Source organism: Hippoglossus hippoglossus, chromosome 7, assembly GCF_009819705.1.
Source record: "Hippoglossus hippoglossus isolate fHipHip1 chromosome 7, fHipHip1.pri, whole genome shotgun sequence".
Lineage (NCBI taxonomy): Eukaryota > Metazoa > Chordata > Actinopteri > Pleuronectiformes > Pleuronectidae > Hippoglossus > Hippoglossus hippoglossus.
Window position 1 is genome coordinate 5,684,036 of NC_047157.1, and position 23,062 is coordinate 5,707,097.

The window sequence follows — 23,062 nt, forward strand, 5'->3', positions numbered from 1 at the left end:
CTATTTGAAGGCATTAGCTGTCGCAGACACACAGACAGACAAATACACAAAGTAGTATAAAGAAGAGCAGGATCCAATGTTTGATATTGACAGAGACATAAAGAGTCAGGTACACAGAGAGCGAGAAACACACACTGACCAATGACAGACTGGCTGAAGTACTGATAGTGTGGTTGGCAACAGTGGACAGGGACATTTATTTATAGCAACATTACAAGTTTCCACGACAGTTTCCACCTCACGGGCCAGAGATTCTCGATGCACATGGCTATCTCTCACCGCCTGCGCTTATCGTCACACAAGTACCAGAGCTACTCTGTCGGCAGCAGCTTATAAAACACTGCAAGGCACAAGACTCTGGCTGTCCTGAAGACACGCCGTTAATTATTTTCTCTCTTCTCGTAGAGGGAATGAGCAGTGAGCAGTCATCATGGAGCAGTATTAGAAAATGAAAACTAGACGTCAAGCGCCGCCAACACAGGATCCTATCCTCCCCATTATGGGACTGAGGCACATGTTTTTGTAAGAACCTCTCTGCCTGTTTTATGCTCGCTCCTTTTAAACTCCACACTCTCAGTTTACAGGATTTCTGTAAAAGAAAATATTTAGGCTCGAGCACAAGCTACTGTAAGAAAACCCTGCTACCGTCGTCACTCAGGCTACACAAGTGTTTAGGCTCTGAATCAGTTTAAATCCCCGTCCATACTGACAGGCCTGCAAATGCATATCACGAGACAACGGACGTACACTACACGTGCATTTAAAACAGGAATTGCTTGAACAATGGATCGTCTCCTACACATGTAAACAGTTGTTTCATTGTAAAATGCAGAATTTAACTGCAGTTGCTGTTATCAAAGACAACGGGGGCAACAACTCTTGTAATTGATTATCCATGTTGCGTTCTACACTGGTTACCGAAGCTGTTGTCGGTTGTTTTCTTCCAGAAGGAGATCAAGTGATGGGCGCCTGAAGAAATCAGCGAATGTTACGTCGATGCCGATACGATCTAATCAGTAAGCGGTTGTGTGTTTCTACATCACTGTCTCCAACATCTCAGTTTCTGCCTGTCCAGAATAAAACACAGCCCCTTGAGCTTTCAAACTAAAACGGGTCCAGCAGCATTTCCATACTTCTTCGTGTTAGCGGCTCTAAATCTCCAGAGTACTGTGGACGCCAGGCGTATATCTGTTTCAGAGTAGATGCGTTTTCAAACGAATACTTATTAGTGGTAATGCACGCTTGCTCCGTCCTGTAGACTCCACCCACAGGCTGAGTAATACAAAGAATTACCTGTTTTACACCGTGTTTCCTTTCATATTCAACACTGGACAATAATCTTATTACCCACTGACAACATAATGCACGGTGTATAATTTTGTATCAGTTTGTTCCAGCTCTTTTTTTCCCATGAAAATACCTAAACAAAGCATTTGTTTGCGTCTGTCTCCTGATACTACCAGACCTCTGCAGCCTGTGTATGTCTCCCATTTGTCCTTACTGCAGTGGTACCTCTTTGAAGAGAGCTCACAGACGTACACTGTAGTCTCATTTTTAAAGATGACTCACTAAATACCCAAAAACAACTGGGCGATGTAGGAATTAGTGAATGTTACCCAGAAGGACACAGTGCATTTCGCTGGGGATACATTCATCTGCAGATGAATACACATGTGGTGATTCAGAGAGTGTGCACAGCATCAGGATGGCAAATGTTGAATCAACTCAAAATAAACTGTAGAAGAATGTGACTTGTTGAATTATCTGCAATAGCTTCTGGACAAACAGTGGAGCTCTATGGTGATGAGGAATAAGATACAGTATATCAGATACTTATACTTGTTAAGATCGGTTTGTTGAGGATTTTGATCTTTTCCTGGGAGTAATAATACATGTATCGTTGAAACCAGTTTGATCTCAGCGATTTGTAATGATTGTCCTGCTGCTGGTACAGTGATAATCTCCACCATTTACTGTACATTTTGAAGTACAATGGTCATCCCAACACACACAGGTGAATCAGGTGTTTTCACCCACCTCTGTGTTATGGGTTGCGGTCATGTGTCTATGAACCAGTCAAGGGATTTAGATTGCAGTGTTACTACATAATAACTATAAATAAAAACTGCCACCTGAGGCAGCATCACTTTCTTTTCAGCCGTCCTGGTTTATCTGTCAATGGCCACTAACCAGATGATCAGCGGTACGATCCCCTTCTCCCCCACTCTGTTTGCTCAAGTGCCCTTGAGTTGCAGTACCCTAGTGCTGATACTGAACCCCAAATTGCTCCTTACGGCTGTGTCGGCAGTGTATGAGGGGTATGTGATAGAGAAAGTGCTGCACATAGATGCACTGTATGAATCTGGGTGAATGGCACTGTGCTATAAAGTGGTCATCAAGACTAGAAAGGTGCTATATAAATACAGAACATTTACCAATTCACCTGTGTGGATTTTATATAATGTTAAATGATTTACTGAACCAGTGTAATATTCTTCATACATTACATATCAGCTACTTCAGAGTCTGTTAAGCAATCGACACAACCTTCAGTCCCAAGTTCACAACTTACAAAAAAAAAAGCTCTTTAATTTCGCTCAATAGGAAGCATTACATCTATACATGACTGAAAGATTCACATTACTCTGCTGGAATGTTAAATTAACAGGATCTCAACCAGGTATTATTCATAAACTGATTAATGTGACAATCCTCCAGTCAAGGATTATGGATTGCAGTGCTATAATAACTATAAGTAAAAACTCTGCCACCTGAGCCAGTATCACTTGTCTGTGATGAAAAAAAAAATTCTGTTAAGTTTTTCTAAATGATGTAACTCATACATGAAGTTGTGCCGGTGCATACATGTGCACCACATCTGCAAGGAGGCGTTAATGAGGTGCTGGAAATGCCAACGCTCATACAGCCATGGTGATGTGAAGCCAAAGAAAAATAGCACCACAAAACACACATGGTACACACGGGAAGGCAATCTGAGTCTTTCCTGGTTTTGATTATAGTTAATATGAGTTGAAAATAAACAGCGAGGGGCTGTAAACCAGATTTCCATAACCTCCAGGGGCTTTCCACCTCTGAATAGAAGGATATAGGAACCCATAACTATAACATGGATCATGTTACTATAAACTCAAATAAGACTTAAAGCCTATGACAGACAGATCATCCTCACAGACCACCGTGCTGCTGATACCGACAAGACTCACTGCACCTGGAAGTTTCTTTTTCCATACATCCTTAGAATTTGGAAAATTGCTCTTCATACGCGTCAACTCAAATATAAATAAAGTCCCTGGTTTTAGCTTCACTGTATTGTTGCAAGTGGTTGAGATTTTGTTCTAACAGTAAAAGATATGAGCTGGACATGTTTCACTTTAATCCATGCCACCACCTAGTGGTGAAACTGTGTACTGTTAGTAAGTAACCTGTGTCACCTGCTTATGGTTAAAAAGTCAATGTTCGCCTCAGAGCAGCCATACTTAAGGACCCTAGAGCAACAAGAATAGAAATACAGGAGTTGGTTTCTCATGTTGGTTTGTTGGTTTTGTCTGTAAACACAAGACCAGGAGGAAGATGAGGATGTCCTGCAGCCTCAACAGAAGAATCAGAATCAGAAAGACTTCATTGATCCCAGGGGGAAATTGTGTTGGTTACAATAGCTCCATGCAAGAGTAGAAATATAAGCATATAAAGATTTTTAAAAATGATAATAATAAACCGGCATTAGGGGAATGTATAGTCAGGAGTTCTCTGCAGAGACGTAGTTCAGATGATTTCCATATGGTTTACTAAAGAACTCCCTGGATGTTGATTCATCTACAGCCAATTGCTTCGTAATGTTGTACGTCAGTAAGAGAAACTGTTAATAAATTCAGTGTGTTTTATCGGGTTGACCTGTCCATATGGTCACCCAGCAGATGTCATTTCACTCTATATCCTAAATCTTAAAACAGTTTTGTGAGACTCAGATGCTGCCGATGTTACATCCTCAGTTCTGCTACAGCAACCCACACATTTTCATTCATATTTGTGCCATTCTCTCCTGTGCAGTTTGGTATTGGTTCCCTGTCGGTCGGTACATTTGGTACCTAACATGTCCTCGTGAGACCAACCTGAAGAATATTTTTCAAGGCCCGAGTGTTGCAGGCATGGGAGGTCCCACCCTCCCTGTGGAGTAAAAGATACACTCTCATCTCCTCAATCGAATTACACCTCTCTTCTCAAAACACCTGTTTTGTGGAATCTTTGTCATTGACTTATCGGTCCTTGTGGAAGTGATGAACCCATCTCAACATCTCCTATCAGGGCTGAGGTGTTGGAGCAGTGAATTTGGTCATTCACTGCTCTAATCAGCAAACTTGCCAGAAAAAAATACTTCTTGTAGAAACCCACTGTGCTCTACCTGCTCAGCAGCAGCAATCCTACACCCAAAAGGTCAGTAACAAGCTGGTGTATACACTGAACCATCCATCTACATCGCTTATCCTTTGAGGGTTTAGATGAATCTGGAGCCAATCCCAGCTGACACTGGGTGAGAGGTGAGGTACACCCTGGACACGTCACTAGTGTATTGCAGCAGTAGTCTTACATCAACCCAACCCCAAACTGCATGTCTTTGAAACCCATGCAAACATGGAGTGAACATGGAGACTCTACACAGTAAGGCCCTATAGCCAAGCTGGGATTCAAACCATCTTGCTGTGAGGCGACAGTGCTCACCACTGTATCGCCGTGCGGCCCACGGTGAAAGAGCCAGTCCGTTAAAACAAAGCCCGATAAAGTTTAAGAAGCTCAGTTTGTTTGCTGAGTAGAAAACTCTGGATTTCAGGGTATCCCCTTCCTCCTCGTCCTCCTCTTCCTCCTCTGTGTCGAGAGTTTGAGCTTCTTGCCTCTGGACAGTGACTCACAGAACCAAAGAATCAGAATCAGAATCAGAATGTATTTATTGCCAAGTAGGTTTACACCTACCTGGAATTTGCCTTGGTATATAGGTGCATACAATGAACATAAAACATAAAAACACAATAAGTACTACACATAAGAAAAAAACAATATATAAAATAAAGATATAAAAAGTAAAATGCAAAATGCAAAACAGGAGTGCAATGTGAATGTGCAATATGCAATGTGCAATGTGCAATGTAATGTAATGTAATGTAATGTAATGTAATGTGTGTTAATGTAACACAGACTTGAGGCGTGGGGGCGGGATAAGACTCCAAGTCAGGTGGGGGTCCCGGGCCTTGTTGATAAGGCCAACTGCAGCCGGGAAGAAGCTGGTCTTGTGGCATGAGGTTTTGGTCCTGATGGACCGTAGCCTCCTGCCGGAGGGAAGTACCTCGAAGAGTTTGTAACCTGGGTGGGAAGGATCGGCCACAATCTTACCTGCACGCCTCAGGGTCCTAGAGGCAAACAGGTCCTGTAGAGATGGCAGATTGCAGCCAATCACCTTCCCAGCAGAACGGATGATACGCTGCAGTCTGCCTTTGTCATTGGCAGTGGCAGCAGCGTACCAGATGGTGATGGAGGAGGTGAGGATGGACTCGATGATGCAGGTGTAGAAGTGCACCATCATTGTCTTTGGCAGGTTGAACTTCTTCAGCTGCCGCAGGAAGTACATCCTCTGTTGAGCTCTTTTGGTGAGGGAGCTGATGTTCAGCTCCCACTTGAGGTCCTGGGAGATGATGGTGGCCAGGAAGCAGAAGGACTCCGCAGTGTTGACTGGGGAGTCTCTCAGGCCTCACATGGTGAAACATGATTTAATCTCCCATTCTCTCAAACTGTTCAATGCTCAGGATGACATTAACACTGGATGGTGATGACAGTGATCTAGTTTCAACCATTGGTGATGGATTTGGATGATAACAGCTAGATCTACTCCAGGTTTTGCGCTGTATCGTATCATGCCATATTGTATTTTATCTTGCTTTGTAGTGTATCGTGCTGTAGGATATATCGTACCGTAGGACATCATGCTGTAACAAATCTTTTATCTCTATACAGTAAGATAAGATACTGCACTCTTATCTTACTGTGCCATATTGTATCATGCCATATCAGATTGTGCCATATCGTATCATATCGTATCGTGCTGTATCGTATCGTATCGTGCTGTATCATATCTTATTCTGCCCTATTGTATCTTAATGTAACATATCATATCGAATCATGCCTTATCTTGTCTTTTCATTTTCTTTCAAAGATATTATTGTTGTATAAAATGGACGGACAGGCAGGTCAATAAAAGTTGCCAGTTCTTAGACATATGAGGTGTAAGAAGAAGTGTTCTGTAATGTAATAGCACATTACACACCATCAAGAATACCCTACAAGGCATCCTGTTAGAAAACAACATATAAAACATAAGATTTTAAATAGCATTTGGCTCTGATTGTATCTATACCACCACTGTGCAGCAGCCGACACAATTAGTTCCACATTACTGGAACGGTTATGACTTACAGCTGGCAGTGAGAGCCGCCTGATACCTGATACGTCTTCGGTGTCAAGGCAGAAGAAGAAATTCTCACTCTGTCTCCCACGTGAATGAAATACACCAGTGAGAGTCGTATTTAGACACAGACCGCTAAGGTATTAACAACATCAGTGTGACATAAACAGTAAATGTCCCAGCATGCACTCAGTGTGGTGTTACATTACAAAGAAGCAGTGTAACCTGTGAAAAGATCATGATACTGCTCCTTGTTACACTTACAGGTTAGTTTACAGCAACAAACCAGCCATGTTCTCGATGATAGATAAGGTATATGTGTGTGTATGTATACAGGTTAGTGGCCTGTAGGTTTTTTAAACATGTAGTTTACATGAAGTGGCTGAATATGACGAGTCTGTTCCTTCTATGAATGAACCAGTGAAAGTGCTGTAGCTGCTGTCACCAGTCTGCCAGAGATGGAAAGTGACAGGAGGAGGATATCCCTATCTGCCAATGCCATGAAATTCAAGACGGTGCCCCATGATGCACGCACACACACACGCACACACACACACACACACACACAGAGAACGGGCTTAACGCAGCGACATATGTACAAAAATGCAAGAGCACACGTAATGAGGAACACACACATAGCCTTAACGTAGGGAGACATTTACACTCAAACACACACACACAGCATAGCAAGCACACACCCAGTTATTTTTGAGGGCTCGCGTTCACCTCAGCTGTGCACACTCTCGGCCTCACAAGCTCTGGAGACAAAGGTAAGGGCGATGGATCAAATCTCAGCCTCTTTAACAGACACTTATATCCACTGAGGGTGTGTGTTGTAAGCTTAATTCTGTTGGGTAGCCTGGAGAGATGCCAGTAATGTGCTGTTCAGCCACTAGTTAATGAGCGTATATGTTGACTGAGCATATGTCTTCATTATCAGCAGTGCCTGCCACGGACTTAGCTAGTGTGTGACTTACAGTCATGGTGATTTCACTACCTACAGTGGTTAAACCAGGGGGCTTTGGAAATATCAGGGGTCTACAACATAGCTCTTAAATGTGTATTATGGTCTCAGTATGGTATGTATTGATCTTCAACCTCTTAGATTATGTTATTTTATTTAATTTAATGTTATTACAAATACATGGTCAATGGTCATGGTTATTTGAAGAGTGAGGGCTTGATTTAACACTGGGATCCCCCCACGTCATTTAATCACTCTCTCCACATGGGGGCGGTGCTACACAGTCTACTACTGGTTCTATCCAATCGGAAGAGCGCCTGGTTGTGTAACCATTAGTTACCGGAGCAGCACTGGGGTATTATGGGATGGACACATGGCAGCCTGCAGTGGAGCGCTGCACGGCGGATAGAGAGTGTGTGTGTGTCTAAGCTGATGGTGTCGTGGAGCTGCAGATGATCGCTGACACTCCGGGACTCTGTGTGTATTTCATGTTTTTATTCCTCTTGTCATTAGGTCCGTGCAGAACTGACTCTGTGGATAAACAAACTCTCCCATCGGGTAAACAGATGCATGACAGCTGGGCTCTGTACTACGAAGCGAGTTCAACAGACCCAGGATATGTTCCCCGAGATCCAGCTGAACTTAACCGAACGAACCCAGTCAGGCTAAACTGTCACTTAGTTAACCCGGGTTTTCCTTATCGAGATCTGAGCGCATGTACATGAAAGGGGCGGTGTTTACTGCGTATGACCAATCACAGACATGGAGAAGTTTGACTGGCAGCAGAGCCTCACATTTAACAACGAGGAGCAAACTGTTATATTATAAAATATGAGGAGAACAAACACATCATCCAGACTAAAAGAAACACAGTTACAGCTGCTGACTGGAGGAAGAACAGCTGGTAAAACATCTCTGATTGGGTTAATGTGTCAGTTACAGAGCCCTGTGACATTTGAAAAAATAGATTACGTGACCACGATATAATAAAGCGTGGAAACGAGATAAATAACTCCAACAAGATCTGTGGAGCTGAAGTGAAGAAGCCTCTTGGATGAGCAATGAAACGTTCCACTGAATCACATGATGTAGCTTCTATTTGTGTGCGCCATGGCCCATGGAACGTCACTGTGCGTATTTGGGAACTAGGTGACAGGATGCATCTGGCGCATCTGGAAACAGGGAGAGATTGAGATGTAGTGGGTGTGTTAGGGACAGAGATCGAGCTATCTAACCAGACATTGTTTTAAACTTCCCTTATCCTTCCTTTTAAAGGTACAGTGTGTAGAATTTAGAGACATCTAGTGGTGAAGTTGCATGTTGCAGCTGAATACCCCTCACCTCAACCTCCCCTTCCAAACATGAAAGAAAAGAGTGCACACCACGCAACATCGTAGTGTCACTTTGGTGAGTGCTGTCACTAGGTGAATCTGTAACGTTTCTATCCCCCGGTCCAAATATATTTATATATAAATATATATTTAATTTCACAGGATAAAACGACTTGAAAGGAAGGATAAAGTATTTAGCTATTTCTGGTTATCCCCACACTAACACACCCAGTACATCAATATCATTAACTCCCACAAGCAAAGAACCGTAGATCTACGCACACAATCTGTGTTACTGTGAGCACGTTGCTCCTATGTGTCAGGTTGGTTATGTTCGGCTCCAGCAGCTGACAAACGTTTATCATTCCCTCTGATGAGGATCTATATCTTTCATTAAGACACTCATCAGGGTAGGCCAAAGGATTCTGTGGGTTTCTGAAGACCCTTGTCCTCCTCAGAGACTCTATCCACACCAGCTCCGCAGGATCCTCTGAGAACGCTGATGTCATCTTTCAAAGGAATTGATTGGTCAATCAATTCCTTTGAAAGTGGGCGGAGCTTTTACACTGCTTGATCTCTTATCTCCAACTTAACCTGCTCCAGACCAGGTTAGCCGTTCAGCATAAGTTACCATGGTGATTTAACCCGATAAGAAGTGAACGAGCTTCGACGGTCCGGAAAACCCTGAATTTCCGACAGATATGATGCGACAGACTGTAACTGTGGATGACAGTTAATGCTACTCCTCTGAGCAAAGATATTATAGTTGGCTATTAGCAAAGTAGGTAAGATGATACTAGAAAGAAATCGAGCATGTTACACACAACATAGATATTAAGACCCACAGACACCATCTGATTTTTAAAAGAAATACTGTATATACAAGCTATCCTTTATTAGACAGTTACCATTTTAATACATGTGTTAAAAGGATGATTAATGGTCATATGAATAATACATTTTTGGGTTGACAAGTGACTGAAAACAATATAACTTACTACATCAATAATGCAGTCGGTTAAAAATAAAAGAAACGTTTATACTTTCCCCTTAAACCCTCACACATTCAATACAGTAAATCAAGCCACAAATGTATCTTACTCTTCCACATCCAATATCTTTCACCTGCTCAATTTATTTTTCGGCTCCTTGGTTTTCCTGGTTTTTGGGGTCTTTGCTGTCAAATAATATCTGTTTTTCTTGCACAGAATGTGTGTGTACTTGTACAGATATGTTCCTGAAAGTCAGGGCCTGTTTGAGGGTTAAGACTTGATATTAGCATTAGGGTTAGAGTTAGGTTCAGGTTATGTGTTTAGTAGCTATGGTTAAGGTGATAGTAAAGGGTTATGGAATGCATTGTGCCTATGAGTGCCCTCAATAAATAGCTGAGTGTGTGTTTGTTTTGTGCGTGTGTGCGTAGGGCTAGGCCAGCTATCTTAAAGTCGACTGACTGGTAGTAAAGTAAATAATAAATAATAAGATGTTATCTGGATTATAATAACTCATTTGAAGTTAAATGAACTGTATACAGCTTTGTTTTTTTTACACTCCATTTGAACTATTTAACCGAATGTACTTTTTATGAAGTTATGTTTTTTTACTTAACTTTTACTCCCTGTGTCAGATGTTTGGCTCTATATTTGATAAAAGAGATATGTCCCATTTATTCTGTATCCCCAGATTAAGCCGCCCCTTACCCCAACTGTCTCAGCCTCTACTGCCATCATGCCCGGTGAGGAGAAGGCGCCACAGCAGCCCCGCCACAGGAAAAAGAACAAGAAGTCACGCTCCAAGGTGAAGAGCCCATTAGGTGGGAGTCCCAGTGACCGCTTGGGAGGCACCTTAGAGGGGCAGGATGACCTCATCTCAAACCCGGCCCTCCAGCCTCTGCCTCCTAAAAGGCAGGCAGAGGAGAGGCCGAAAGTGTCAGTGGCCAAGATGGACGAGGAGTCGTCCATAGCGATCTGTCTTCAGGTGGTATTTCCCTACCTGCTGGCTGGGATGGGCATGGTGATGGCTGGCATGGTGCTGGACAGTGTTCAGGTGAGTGTGCACAGTCCTGCAGCAACAGGAAATCACTATTCAAATCAATATTTTGATTATGTCTTTAATAACTTGTATAGCAAAGTTTTTGAAGATGTTACAATTCACTTGGACTCGAGTGAACTTGATTTTGGCAGACAAAGGTCAACGATCAAGGTCATAGTGGCCTCACAAAGTATGTTTATGTTTTTCTTGAACATGATATCTTAAGATCAGCTTGAGGGAATGACTTCAAATTTGGTACAAACGTTATCACATTTGGTATAAAGGCTCACTGATTAACTGATTAGATTTCAGTGGTCAAAGGTCAAGGTCACAGTGGCTTCAAAAAACATGTTTTTGTCTTCTTGGGGACCGAGTTGAACATGTCTTCTCTGCATCCTCGGATAACTACAGCAATGGACGGCAACTGGCAGCTTGCGGGACAGGTCATTTTAATAATTTGATATATTTTATATCACCACATCGGACTGACACAGTCATTCACGAGTATTGCGGCGGATGCTGATCTTTGTCATGGCAACAACATTCATAGAATCACTTCCTCTTTGGCAAATGTCTACAAAGTAAAAGCACTATGTAGGTATTGTTGCTTCAATGCTTTATATGAAGCTGAATTACAGAGCTTTTATTTTGAAAAATTGTGAAGTGTGAAGAACTCTGACATGCAGTGTATGAAAAAATAACTGCAGTTCAGTAAATCATTCAAACCTGTATATAAACCACACAGTTGAACAGTAAGAAAGAAAATCCAACTATTAAATCAGCTGTTTGATCATAGGCCCCTTGGCAGTTTCAGAAAAAAAACTACAATCAGCATCACCACAGACCAAACTGTGGTAATGTGCTAATATACTTCAGGACAGCAGAAAGAGCAGGACCTCATGATATGAGACAGTCTGCAACCAGCTAATATTTGGCTTTTTTTCATAATATCTGACATAAATAATTTTGTCAGTAAAACCTGACTTCATCCTAAACATCCTGTGCAATGTGTTTAATTGTAATACAAAAAAAGTTTTGTATCTGATATGAAAACTGAGTGTAGTCTAATACTGCAGCTGATTCAAAAACAAAATGAGTATTCTCATCTACGTTCTATATTTCTCTTGTACATTAAAAACCATGTTATCTCTGTTGTAAATGCTTTAACGGGGGTCTTTGTTCTACCTGCTGTTTGTCACCTGGAGGCTCGCTGTGTATTCTGAGTGTGTTTCTGTCTTTAGTCGACAGCTTGTGTCTTCTCTGTTAATTGATGTGGAGCGAATACCTGTGCGTGTGCGTGCGCGTGTGTGCGTGTGAGAGCGCGTTGTGTCTTTATTCTCTGCCAGGCGTCCCTGCCATCTGTGCTCAGGGAAATCAGACACACTGCTGTCTGCTTTGTGTGGAGCTGGTCCCTAATACTCCCTCTCCGTCGTCCTCTGATAAACACAAGTCCGCCCTCATTCGCCTCCTTCCCTTCACTCCATCTGTTGCTCATCAGTGTTTCCTCCACTGTCTCCTCTACGGTGACAGTTACCCTCCCGCGTCTGACGGAGAGAGTGATTAGTCATGAGTTTGGCTGAGTGCTGCGTTTCACAGCACAGGGGGCATAGAAGGACATGGAAAATATCCTGTCTGCATGGAGAGGAGAAAAGATAAGAACACTTGACTCTCAGTAATTAGGGTGATTACTGTAGCCTGTGGTGGTTTTGGATCCTGTCCAAACAACCATTGCCTTTGTCGTACCTCCACCTTTAATCCCACACGTTACGTCCTACATTCTGCATCCGCCAGCACGTGTTTTCATTTTTCGCTGGTTTGTAATTTTTGTGCAAGTTATGGCTCACTCCGATTTTCTAATAAGTGGCATCATAAATGGAAATATATTTCTGACATGACACCTCCATACCATTACTTGGCCTTCATAGTGTGTTCCTTGATCTGTCATTCTTCAAAATAAATCCCATTGTGGGATCAAATAAATGTTCATCACATGCTATGTAAACTGGGGTCAGCCTCCCAGTACACTAACTAGTGCCTGTTACAATTATAACACTAGCGTCCTAAGTATTTAAAATTCCACAAACCACAGTTAAATTGTAACCCAAACATAATCTGGAGTGAATATGTTTTCTTGTATAAACGTTTGATAATGCAGTCATTATCTTGTAGCGTTATCTTGCAGTCCCAGTTGTAAACCTGTCTGTTTGGAATGGGCTGTTTTTCTGAAACTCTAAAAGCGACTTGCTGCTGGACTCAATCCACAGAGCCCCGAATTGCATAATCAGTTGTCGTTGTTGTGAACACGCTGTTGTTGTGATCGACAGTGTCACATACAATGATGAGACCTAGTCCCTGCTGCTACAGAGCAGTGGTCACTGCATGCTATACATAGCATGCAAATTCCACTTTGTTAGTGCTTCTACACGTTAATGTGGGTATCTGGCATGTCTACCAACCCAAAAACTCTGGAAAAAAAACACTTGCGCGTTTTGTTATGGTTCCTCTAAGTCAGAAACGTCATGCTTGAGTGACTGGAATGAGCTTCCTGGTAATTGTGTCGTAACAATGCACTGGAAGTCTCCCTACATGGCCTTGGCGGGGAGAGGGGGGAGGGTGGAGCTGGCTCATTAGCATTTAAAGGAACAGGCACTCAAAACAGGTCACTCTGTGGAGGGCTGTTTTATACAGGGTAAAAAGGGTGCTGTTTTAAATGATCCTTGTGGTATTTTGACCAAAGTATGTTACAGACATTTCATTAAGACCCCAAGGAACCATATCAACTTGTGGTAAAATGGGCATACAATGTCCCCTTTAATATTGACAATATCATCTGTCCAAATTTCACAGAATCCAACACTGTACTTATTTGAGCCCTTAATGATACATATGCCAATTGTGAAGCCAATAAGATAAACAGGCTTTAGATGTGTGTTCCACATTCAGACAGACAGTCATACAGACTGATTTCTGGAATTAATAGGTGGATAAATGAGTTAAACATTTTACCCTAACTATCTTATGACTTGAGTTTGATTACTGATGCTTAAATGGGTGAATGGACAAAAATCAATCAAAATGCAAAAAGTCTTTACTAATAAAGTGGTGTTCAAATTAATGATTTGATAATAGTAAGGCAAATAATACACATGACCTTGATTCAACAAACAAGTCAGCTTGTGTTTGACATTTGAAGATTCTCATGAGCTGAAAAGTAATGTGAAAGCAATATTTTAGTTCAGTCCATTTTCTAAAAAGCAGGGCAATATCCTATTCACATAGTATAATATAATGCTTTTTACTTGTGGCGTTAGAGAACAAGGAGATATTGTACCAGGGCTATGACAGGATCGAAGTACAAATGCACTTACAGCAGGTGAACCGGAGGTAGAGATGGAGGAAATGCACAGAGAGAAAGAATGAGTCACGATATAGGGAGAGAGAGAACAGGAAAAGAGGGATGATGGAGAGAGAAACGCAGCAAGACTGGCCGACATAGAGAAGGGGATGTCACATGGCTCCAGGGAGGTAGGACGAGAGACAGACACGCAGCACGAAATAGCAAGAGGGAGAGTGTGAGGGGGTGAGCCGGTCGTTTCTCTCATGAGTTTGCACGTCGGGCAGCGCAGACGGTCCTGCCTCTTTCTCTGCTACGTCACAGCTGAGCAGAGCACAGGGAGCAGGACTACCCTGATGCTGACAGGAGGATAGAAACACACCAGCCTGGCAGGAGCTGGCTGCTGCATTCCGTCAGTGGACCTATCAGATCACTTATTGCCGTTATGGAGCTCTTTCTGTTTTCCTCTTCACTTCACCCTGCCAGAAAGAGAGGAAGAGGCCGGAACGTCAAAGACATACAGGGATCACTCTGCTTCTAACTCCTTTCAAGAGCTTTTGGACAATCCATCATCTTCTTGTTCACTGTCAGTCATTTAGTTGTCACGGCAAGCACAAGGATACGACTGTGCCTTTACACTGTAGGCCAACTACACTGGATCACACGGATTCACAGCTACAACTCAGTTGAAAGGACTTTGAACTACATGAAATGGATCCTCTACGAGGTCAAAGAAACTGGACTTAATCAAGACTTCTTTAACTATCCATGGTGTGGTTCGTGGACATCAAGCTGAAGAGAAGCTGAGACTGAGTAGCCTACCAGTGCTTGGGAAGATCATTACGACCGATGAATCACAACTGGTCTTAATGATTGTGTTCCCCAGTGGTGTTGACAAATGGATACGTCATCACTGCTGACTCACCAATGGGCCAAAGATGACACACTCCATTAACCCTCAACTTTGTGCTGACGCCTTTAATTTGACTGATTTTGCCTGATCTGAAGAAATGGAAAATTAGTCTTCATGTTTTCTTATTCAGCATTCACCCTGCTCCATTCTTAAGACAACCGAAGCAGTGAAACTAAGTTCATTTGGATATACAGCATCAGAAGCTGATGTTTTTTGTCTCCACTCATCCCGTTTGGATCGCAGTTACACTAACAATGGGATAACAACTCTATGTGATTAAGTAAGCCCTCATTCAACATGGTGGTGACGCGTCTGGAGCTGGAGCTGCGCTACCAGGGCAAAAAGTTGCGCGGCGTCACGTGGAAGTTGACTCGATCCGAACATGGTTTCCTGCCAGAGAGCTCCTGGTTGATTGCTGCTCAGGTCATGGTGCCGTACCTGGTGTCAGGGCTCGGAATGGTCTCCGCTGGCATCATTATGGATCTTATACAAGTAATGAAATCTAAGATATTTTGTGAGACACTGATTGACAGGCCAATGAATGGGGTTGGCTACTAGCTGAAATACTTGATACTAGTGTCAGTTTGATATCCAAATTTAGTTACCAATACCAGCACGATACTTTATATGATAAGTTCTATAACATGTTGTAACTCATTTTCTGCCAATCTCCTTTTTACAGTTTTAACATCCATTTAAAATTGTACACTTTGTTTAACATCTGCACAGTGGGATACATAGGGACAGATTGAGGTTATGGCAAATGAACTCTAGTTATGACATGGTTAGGGTTTGTAAAAATGGTTATGGAAATATCATGGTTGGTGTTAAAAGTCAATTGGTTTAGACCGATTTCCTACAAGACAGTTGTTCTTGCTTTGCTCTGCCAGTCCACCATCCTGAACTCAAACACCCTTGTTTTCTACTGTATTATGCATTACTAGTTCCACCACTGGGACTGAATGTTGACCTTAATTGTGAGGTGAGGAGGACTCACCCAGTATGGATGTCATTCCTAAGATGGGTGAACACAAATATACCTACAGTAAGTTTGAATAAAATGGTCTAAAGTTGGCAACATTTTATTTGAATCGGAAAGTGTCAAAGAATAAGTAACAATCTGAGGAAGCATTTGATGCCACTTTTCCCCCCAGCTGCTAACTTCCAGCATCCCTGGAAGGATGGACTTGAACTTGCTGACTTTTGGTGTAGGAAGAATGACAGTAGTATTGTCAGAGATGGACTTCACCTTCTGCTGAGTTGAGAGTGGTCTCAGCTGGCATCATTTCATCCTCATGTTTAAATAAGGGTCAGACCGACATCTGACTTTTATTAAGTATCATAAATCAGCCTCGTCTAACTTCTTCATAACTCAGGCAGCTCTCTGTCTTCAGGTGGAGAGAGTGATGAGAAAAAGACGGCTGATGGTTGAGTTGGACGACAGAGGCAGAATTTAGAAATTATTGCGAAAAAGGATGAAAGAGGAAAGAGAGTGTTTTTCCTTTAAAACAAGCAGATAACTGGAACGGGTGAATAGATGGACGTGTCAATGGAAGGATTGATCAACGGATGAATGAATGGAAATATTGAAAAAGATGCAATATGTATATTAGTTATAACATGCCAGCCTCTCCATTGATAGTACTATTTCCTGTACAACATGTGCAGCCTTCTTTAACATCCGCCTTTCTGAGATTACCAAATCAGATTTGGATGTGGGAGAGAGAGGAGAGCCTTGGGATGAAAGTGAACAGTTAATCTAATAAGTGATGGAGGATGAAAGCAGGACAGAGATAAAGTGTAACGACATTGATTCTGAAAGCAATGTCCACACTGTCCAATAGTTCAAGTAGTTCCTTCTTTAGTGTAGATATAAAGTGTTGTGCAAAGTGTTCTGATGATGATTATAACTAAGTGCACAGGCTGATGATATAGTAATGGTGTCTCCAGAATTAATATCATTAATTATAAGCGTAGATTTTTCTCCTGAGATATTGTGAGAATTGCAGTGTCTTGGCTTCTAGCCCGTCGCAGCCGAGCAGCAGCAGCAGCGGTGTTATGGCAGAAGCAGGCCATGTCCCAAGATAGCCTCCCAATATGACAGGCGTCAGCTAGACCTTCCAGTCCACAAAGTGAGAGTGAAGTGTATAAATAGACACACACAGACACACACACACACAGGAGCACACAGACTGAAGCACAAAACACACACCTCTAATGAACTATTCCAATTTATCCTTCCATCCTGGACCTGCTAGTTGTCCTCTGAAGTCAGAAGGCAGACATGTTATCATTGGTCATGGAAATATTGCATTTATGTTTGTTTCTTGTATTAATTTGAGTAAGGTTATAATCTCCTCATTGCTCCGCACACATTTCACGTTTTCATCTGCCTCTTTTATAATTTTACACCTCAGCCAAGTCAAAACTTGCTTGTGACATTTCAACTTTTTGAAAAGCATTTTCACTTGAGTCATTTATTTCGCACAAAAATATCTAGACTCAACTCACCCATGAGCCCTGTTGAGCTGGTGACGTTGAGGCATAGGCCCAACCCCATTTCACCCCTTGGCCCTACCACTTGTTTGCCCCTTAAATGGAGTCACAAGGGGTCAAATTGGGACAGCCCTTCAAGAAGCCGTTACATCATCAGAGGTCGTCGCGGAAACCTGACACGTCATCAGTAGTCGTTGATGTAAACAGATGCGACAAAAGGTTTTCAAAGGATGTCATTGTAATAACGTTGTTGAGATTTTAAATAAACCAATGCTTTTGCTATCAGGTACTAAAGTGACAAATTGTCATTAGAGGAGCAGTTAAGTTCAGTAACCTCGCTGTGAAAAATCTCCATTTCGAGGGACACACTACCCCTACGCGTGAACGCACAAAATGGAGGGGAAGGGCTAAGGGGTAGGGAGAAGTGGTGAAATGGGATTGGGCCTTAGCGTATAAAGATGGTCGTCATGGTAGCTCTCCAAAAGTAAAGCCAAAGTTTCTCCACCTGGTGGCCGACTGCAGTAAAGGTTATACATCCCACCTCCTCCATGCTAGTGTATGATACATGGACCAAACTGAAAAGTAAAAAAAATAATTCTCAAAGATGGTTTCTGTCATTTTAGATCTTATCACACAGATGTATGTTCAAAGGATAAGTTTTCTGGTAAGTTTGGTTTTATTAATTTATTAAAGGTGGGGTCAGACATCTTGTTTGACAGCTGAGACTGACTCACGATTGGCCGAACTCGTGTTTCGACGGGACCGTAGCTCCACCCCCGATCGATACATGCACGGACTCTGGCTCCAAATGTGACCAGAAGGCAGCGTTCATATCTGGGATATTTTGGCTATCCGTCTTAATATACAGACTATGTGTTGTTAATCTTGGATAAGTAAGGAGCATATCTCGTTATATTTACACATTTCTTTGTGTTTTTACTTCTCTCTGAAGGCAGCTTTACTCACTACCAAACTTTCACTTTTCAGATTCATACCAGGTTCATAGGAGGACACATTTTCTGAAAAGACAATATTTTCTCATCTGTACACAGACTTGTTCGGCAAATATATGCATTTCAAATCTTGCCTGCTTACTAAAGGCTATGTGGTAGAAAATACTATGATATTGAAGGTGTTCATTTTCCCTCCTTCGTGTCCCTGATGAAACTAACTAACTCTCTGTGTTTCTATTATTTTGCAACAAAACTTATTTTCTCCTTCCTCCACATCCGGCCTCTCATCTTTAATTCCCCACCTCCCTCTGCTCCACATCACTCTGCTCTTGGCAGCCATGTTGTTCTTTTATACGTGCATCTATTTAAAGATCTAAACTGTCCCGGACCTGCCAGCTGGAATTGTAGTCAGAGAATATGAGGCAGACTCTGTGAACTGTACGTCTTCTAAACCCAGTGAGCCTGTGCATTATGGCGTGGCATCACACAATGCTCAGAGATGTGGAAACAGGAGAAAGTAGGCTACTGGGTTAGTCCAGAATATGTTATGTGCTTATTTAAGTGTATCAGGAAGGGGGGCAGGTTCAGAGAGTTCATCAATGGTGGTTACGATGACACTGAAGATTTTTAAAATAGTAATATTCCAGTATTAAGATGGAAGAAGGGAAGGAATTGTAATTCACTGAATGTGCTGTATGTTTGTGTGTTTTATGTGCGTATGTGTTGCAGCACTGGGAGGTGTTTAAGGTGATAACAGAGATTTTCATCCTGGTGCCGGCACTGGTCGGACTCAAAGGGAACCTGGAGATGACCCTGGCTGCCCGACTCTCCACTGCTGTAAGAATAACCTAATAAACTAATTATTTAAGGTCCACATGCAATTTCATATTTGTTTGAGAACTTTACGTCCAAAGACATAGAAGGAGATCTCACTATATCCTTACTAGAACTGTCACTTTTTCTAAAAATCAAGTTCCAACCAATTTGATTTGACACGCAGTCAGGTCAACTACATTTAAATATCTCCCCCACCCTCACACACACACACACACACACACACACACACACAAATCAAATGAGGATGAACCAATGGTCCTCCGCTTGTCTGCCGTGCCTCCTCCGCTGCCTCACTTTGGTGGAAAGTTAACGGGTGAGCTCACAGATTAATGCATGGTACAAAGTCAACAAACAGCCTCACCTATGTTTACAGTGTAGAACCCCAAACACTTCCACATGCCACTTCTCTCACGCTCTGGTGTCACATTGTCTTCCCCCGATAGGCACGCATTAGGTCGAGTGATCGCCCTCTGCTGGATCAGGAGGCAAACTACTTCAGCCGGTCTGATGAGCTTCTAGACCTAATATTTTGAAATTGAACGGGTCATTACAGTTCGAACATGAAATGTTTCCGCCTCGTTCAAATAAATGTTCAAATATTGGATAGAAAGTGACAGCCCTAATCCTTAGTACTTACATTTATTTCCCTACATACTTTCTATCATGCACAATTGATTCAGTTCAAAGTCACACTTAGAGGACAGTATTTTTTAAACCTTTTATGAAGTGTGAAATATCATCACAGGGTATATTTATTTAGCTGCACATAAATATGTCCATCATGTTAACTACTTAACTCTAAATGGTTTCTTGCAGTAAGACTTGACAGAGTCATGTGTAATATAACACGCAGAGTTATGTTGTCGTACTTGAGCTTCGGTAGATGGCACAGGAGTCGCTAAAAAAATCAGGCACAAGCACAAACACTGTGTAAAAATAAACTCAGGTAACTCTCAATTTCATCAGCCCACATATTTCTGTTTGATTATTATTTATTACAATTATTTATTACAAAAATACAATCCTCAAACTCACTTGGAACTTATAACAGGACAAACATGAAGGTACAGGTGAATGGGGTAACACCATTCATAATTTCTTTCAAATGGATTGGATTGGGGTGCAACGCTGTTTACCCCTGAGAAGATAATGAGTGAATTTTCATTTTTTTCTGTGAACTATCCCTTTAAGTATTATTTCTAAATATTCCACACTAACATGTAATTGTCACAGTTTTTCAGGACTTTAAATATGGAATTTATATAATGTCATCGATTGACAGTGCCTTTTTGAAATTGGTATCTCCATGTTTTCAGTCCAACACAGGACAAATGGACGACCCTGCTAAACAATGGACCATGGTGTGCAGCAACCTGGCTCTAATACAGGTAACCAACTGTATGTATTTACATAGCTTGATGTTTTTATTGTGAACTGATCATCTTTGGGTCCTGGACTTCTGTTCGGACAGAACACAGAAATAAATACTTTTGGGTGTTTCTTTGACGTTTCGTTGACCAAATTATTCATCATTTGATTGAGTAATATCAGATTAATCTATGATAAAAAAGAATTGTTCATTGCTGCCCTATGTAGATGACACACTTGCGTATGTCAGATTCATTGATGTACTGCAGATGATTAATGTGTTCTGTCTCTTTCGATTTTGTGCAGGTTCAGGCCACAGTGGTGGGCTTCCTCGCTGCGGTGGCAGCCGTGTGCTTAGGGGCAATTTCTCGAGGAGGTATAGAAATAGACCAGGCAGCTGTTCTTTGTGCCAGCAGCATCACCACTGCATTCGTCGCTGCTCTCTCTCTAGGTCAGTGGCCGGGGACACGTTTATTGTTCTTCATACACTGTACAGGCATATTGTACATACCTGCAATACACGCATACAAAAGTTTTAGAACACTCCCTTCCACCACTTTTCATTGAAATGTCAGCTGTTCAATGTAAATAACCTTGAATTGTACAAAGGTAAATGTGTAATGGAGAAAATGTTTTAATAAATGTAAATTTATAGAGATAAAAAGTAACAAAGGCAGTCAGATTGATAGGGATTGATCGTACATTAAGATAGTGAGCGGTGGCAGGAGCTTCACATGATAAACATCAACACGGTCTCCAGATTCAAATGCAGCTGGTTCAAATTTACTGAAAAGAAACAAACTACATATATACATCTTAATGTATGAAACAAGGTCATGTGACACTCAGGTAATTAAGGTTCATGACAGCATCACAGCATTTTTATCACTAAATTTCAAACTTATCAAACTTAAATTAACATTTATTTTCATCGAAACTGTAAAAAGTATCAAATTGAGGATGTCACTATTTTATTGGAAATGAGGAGAAAAATTAGCTTTAAAAACTTAAATTGTAATTACGATACATTTTACATGACTGATTTTACAAAGCTGAGAGATGACTCAGAACATTTAGGACACGTGTCCAGTCTGTCAACACCAGCAGGGATACATTACAGACGTGATATTATTTTAAACCTGAAGTGTTTAAAATATATTCTGCATTTCCATTGGATTCAGGCTATATCTTCTACATGATCCAGTTTGGTAAACGTCCTTTTAATGGATTAATAGAAAGGAACAGACACGTGTCTCCCAACGTACAGACCCAGCAGGTTTTTCACTGTGCATGTATATATATATACCCCTCCCATCATGTAATCACTGTGTTGTCTGTAATGTATCCCTGCTGCTGTTAAACAGACTGGACACGTGTCCTAAATGTTCTGAGTCATCTTGGGACTGATCTTTTTCTAGCTTTCATCCCTTTCTTTACATTTTTCATTTCTCTTTCATTTCACCACTTCTTTGTCAATTAGTTTTCCGATGTACGATACATTTTTAATTCTGCTCAGTTCCTAATGCAGCTCGTTTTACTGCCTTTCTGTTTTGCAGCATGTGTCACACTGAGCATAATTGGAAATTAGTCTTTATTGAAAAGAGAAAAGAAAGAAAGAAAACCGAACACACTCCAGCTGAAAGCATTGTGTTGTCATGAATGAATGTTTTCTCCCATCAGATTTTGTCTTTCTGTCTGAATCTTTCCTTCAGAAAAGTAATGGCAGTTGTGTTTATTTCTCTTTTGTCTTATTTTCTGTTTTTGTCTTCTGACACCAACTGATCTGTTCCTGTCTTCACTTTCACTCACCTCCTTCTTCTACTCCCCCAACAACGTGTAGGCCTGGTGATGATCGGAGTGATCATCGGCTCCAGGAAGGTGGGGATCAACCCCGACAACGTGGCCACCCCCATCGCTGCCAGTCTGGGGGATTTGATCACCCTGTCCCTGCTGGCCGGGGTCAGCACCACGCTCTATAATCACATAGGTGAGCAGATAAAGTAACACTGGACGCAGAGCCACGAGGGAGATGAACCAGATCTCAGATCTGATTTATGATTCTGTGTCTCACTTTGTCTGTGCTGCTCTGCTTTGTTTGGCCATCAGTCAATTCAGTACCTCTACTACGACTTTTAAATATGATGACATTTTATGGGTTTCCTTCAACTTGGCAGATCTGGATTTGTGATTTGTTTTTCCCCATAAAAGAGACATTTTGTGTTCATCATGATGATAAATATAGAACACAAGGTGGCAGCAAAAGTCAGATTTGTCTTCGCAGACATCTCTTCATGTGTGCCTGTGTGTGTGTGTGTGCCTGTGTGTGTGTGTGTGTGTGTGTGTGTGTGTGTGTGTGTGTGTGTGTGTGT

At 41.7% G+C, this 23,062-nt stretch overlaps 1 protein-coding gene across 6 annotated transcripts in view; it reads left to right on the plus strand.

The window, feature by feature from the left end:
• Positions 1-7,030: 7,030 nt before the first annotated feature.
• LOC117764544 (solute carrier family 41 member 3-like) overlaps positions 7,031-23,062 on the plus strand; it is a 28,607-nt gene continuing 12,575 nt past the window's right edge. The window contains exons 1-8 of one of the 6 annotated variants that reach the window (XM_034590411.1): positions 7,031-7,239; positions 7,718-7,847; positions 7,947-8,014; positions 10,444-10,807; positions 19,218-19,325; positions 20,642-20,713; positions 21,000-21,144; positions 22,534-22,680. In XM_034590411.1, the coding sequence (XP_034446302.1) occupies positions 7,794-7,847; positions 7,947-8,014; positions 10,444-10,807; positions 19,218-19,325; positions 20,642-20,713; positions 21,000-21,144; positions 22,534-22,680 (958 nt within the window). In that variant the 5' untranslated portion in view covers positions 7,031-7,239; positions 7,718-7,793. Of the gene's footprint in view, positions 7,240-7,666; positions 7,911-7,946; positions 8,016-10,443; positions 10,808-15,229; positions 15,532-19,217; positions 19,326-20,641; positions 20,714-20,999; positions 21,145-22,533; positions 22,681-23,062 lie in introns of those variants that run through there. The other 5 variants (XM_034590412.1, XM_034590415.1, XM_034590413.1 and 2 more) reach the window with 5 other exon arrangements.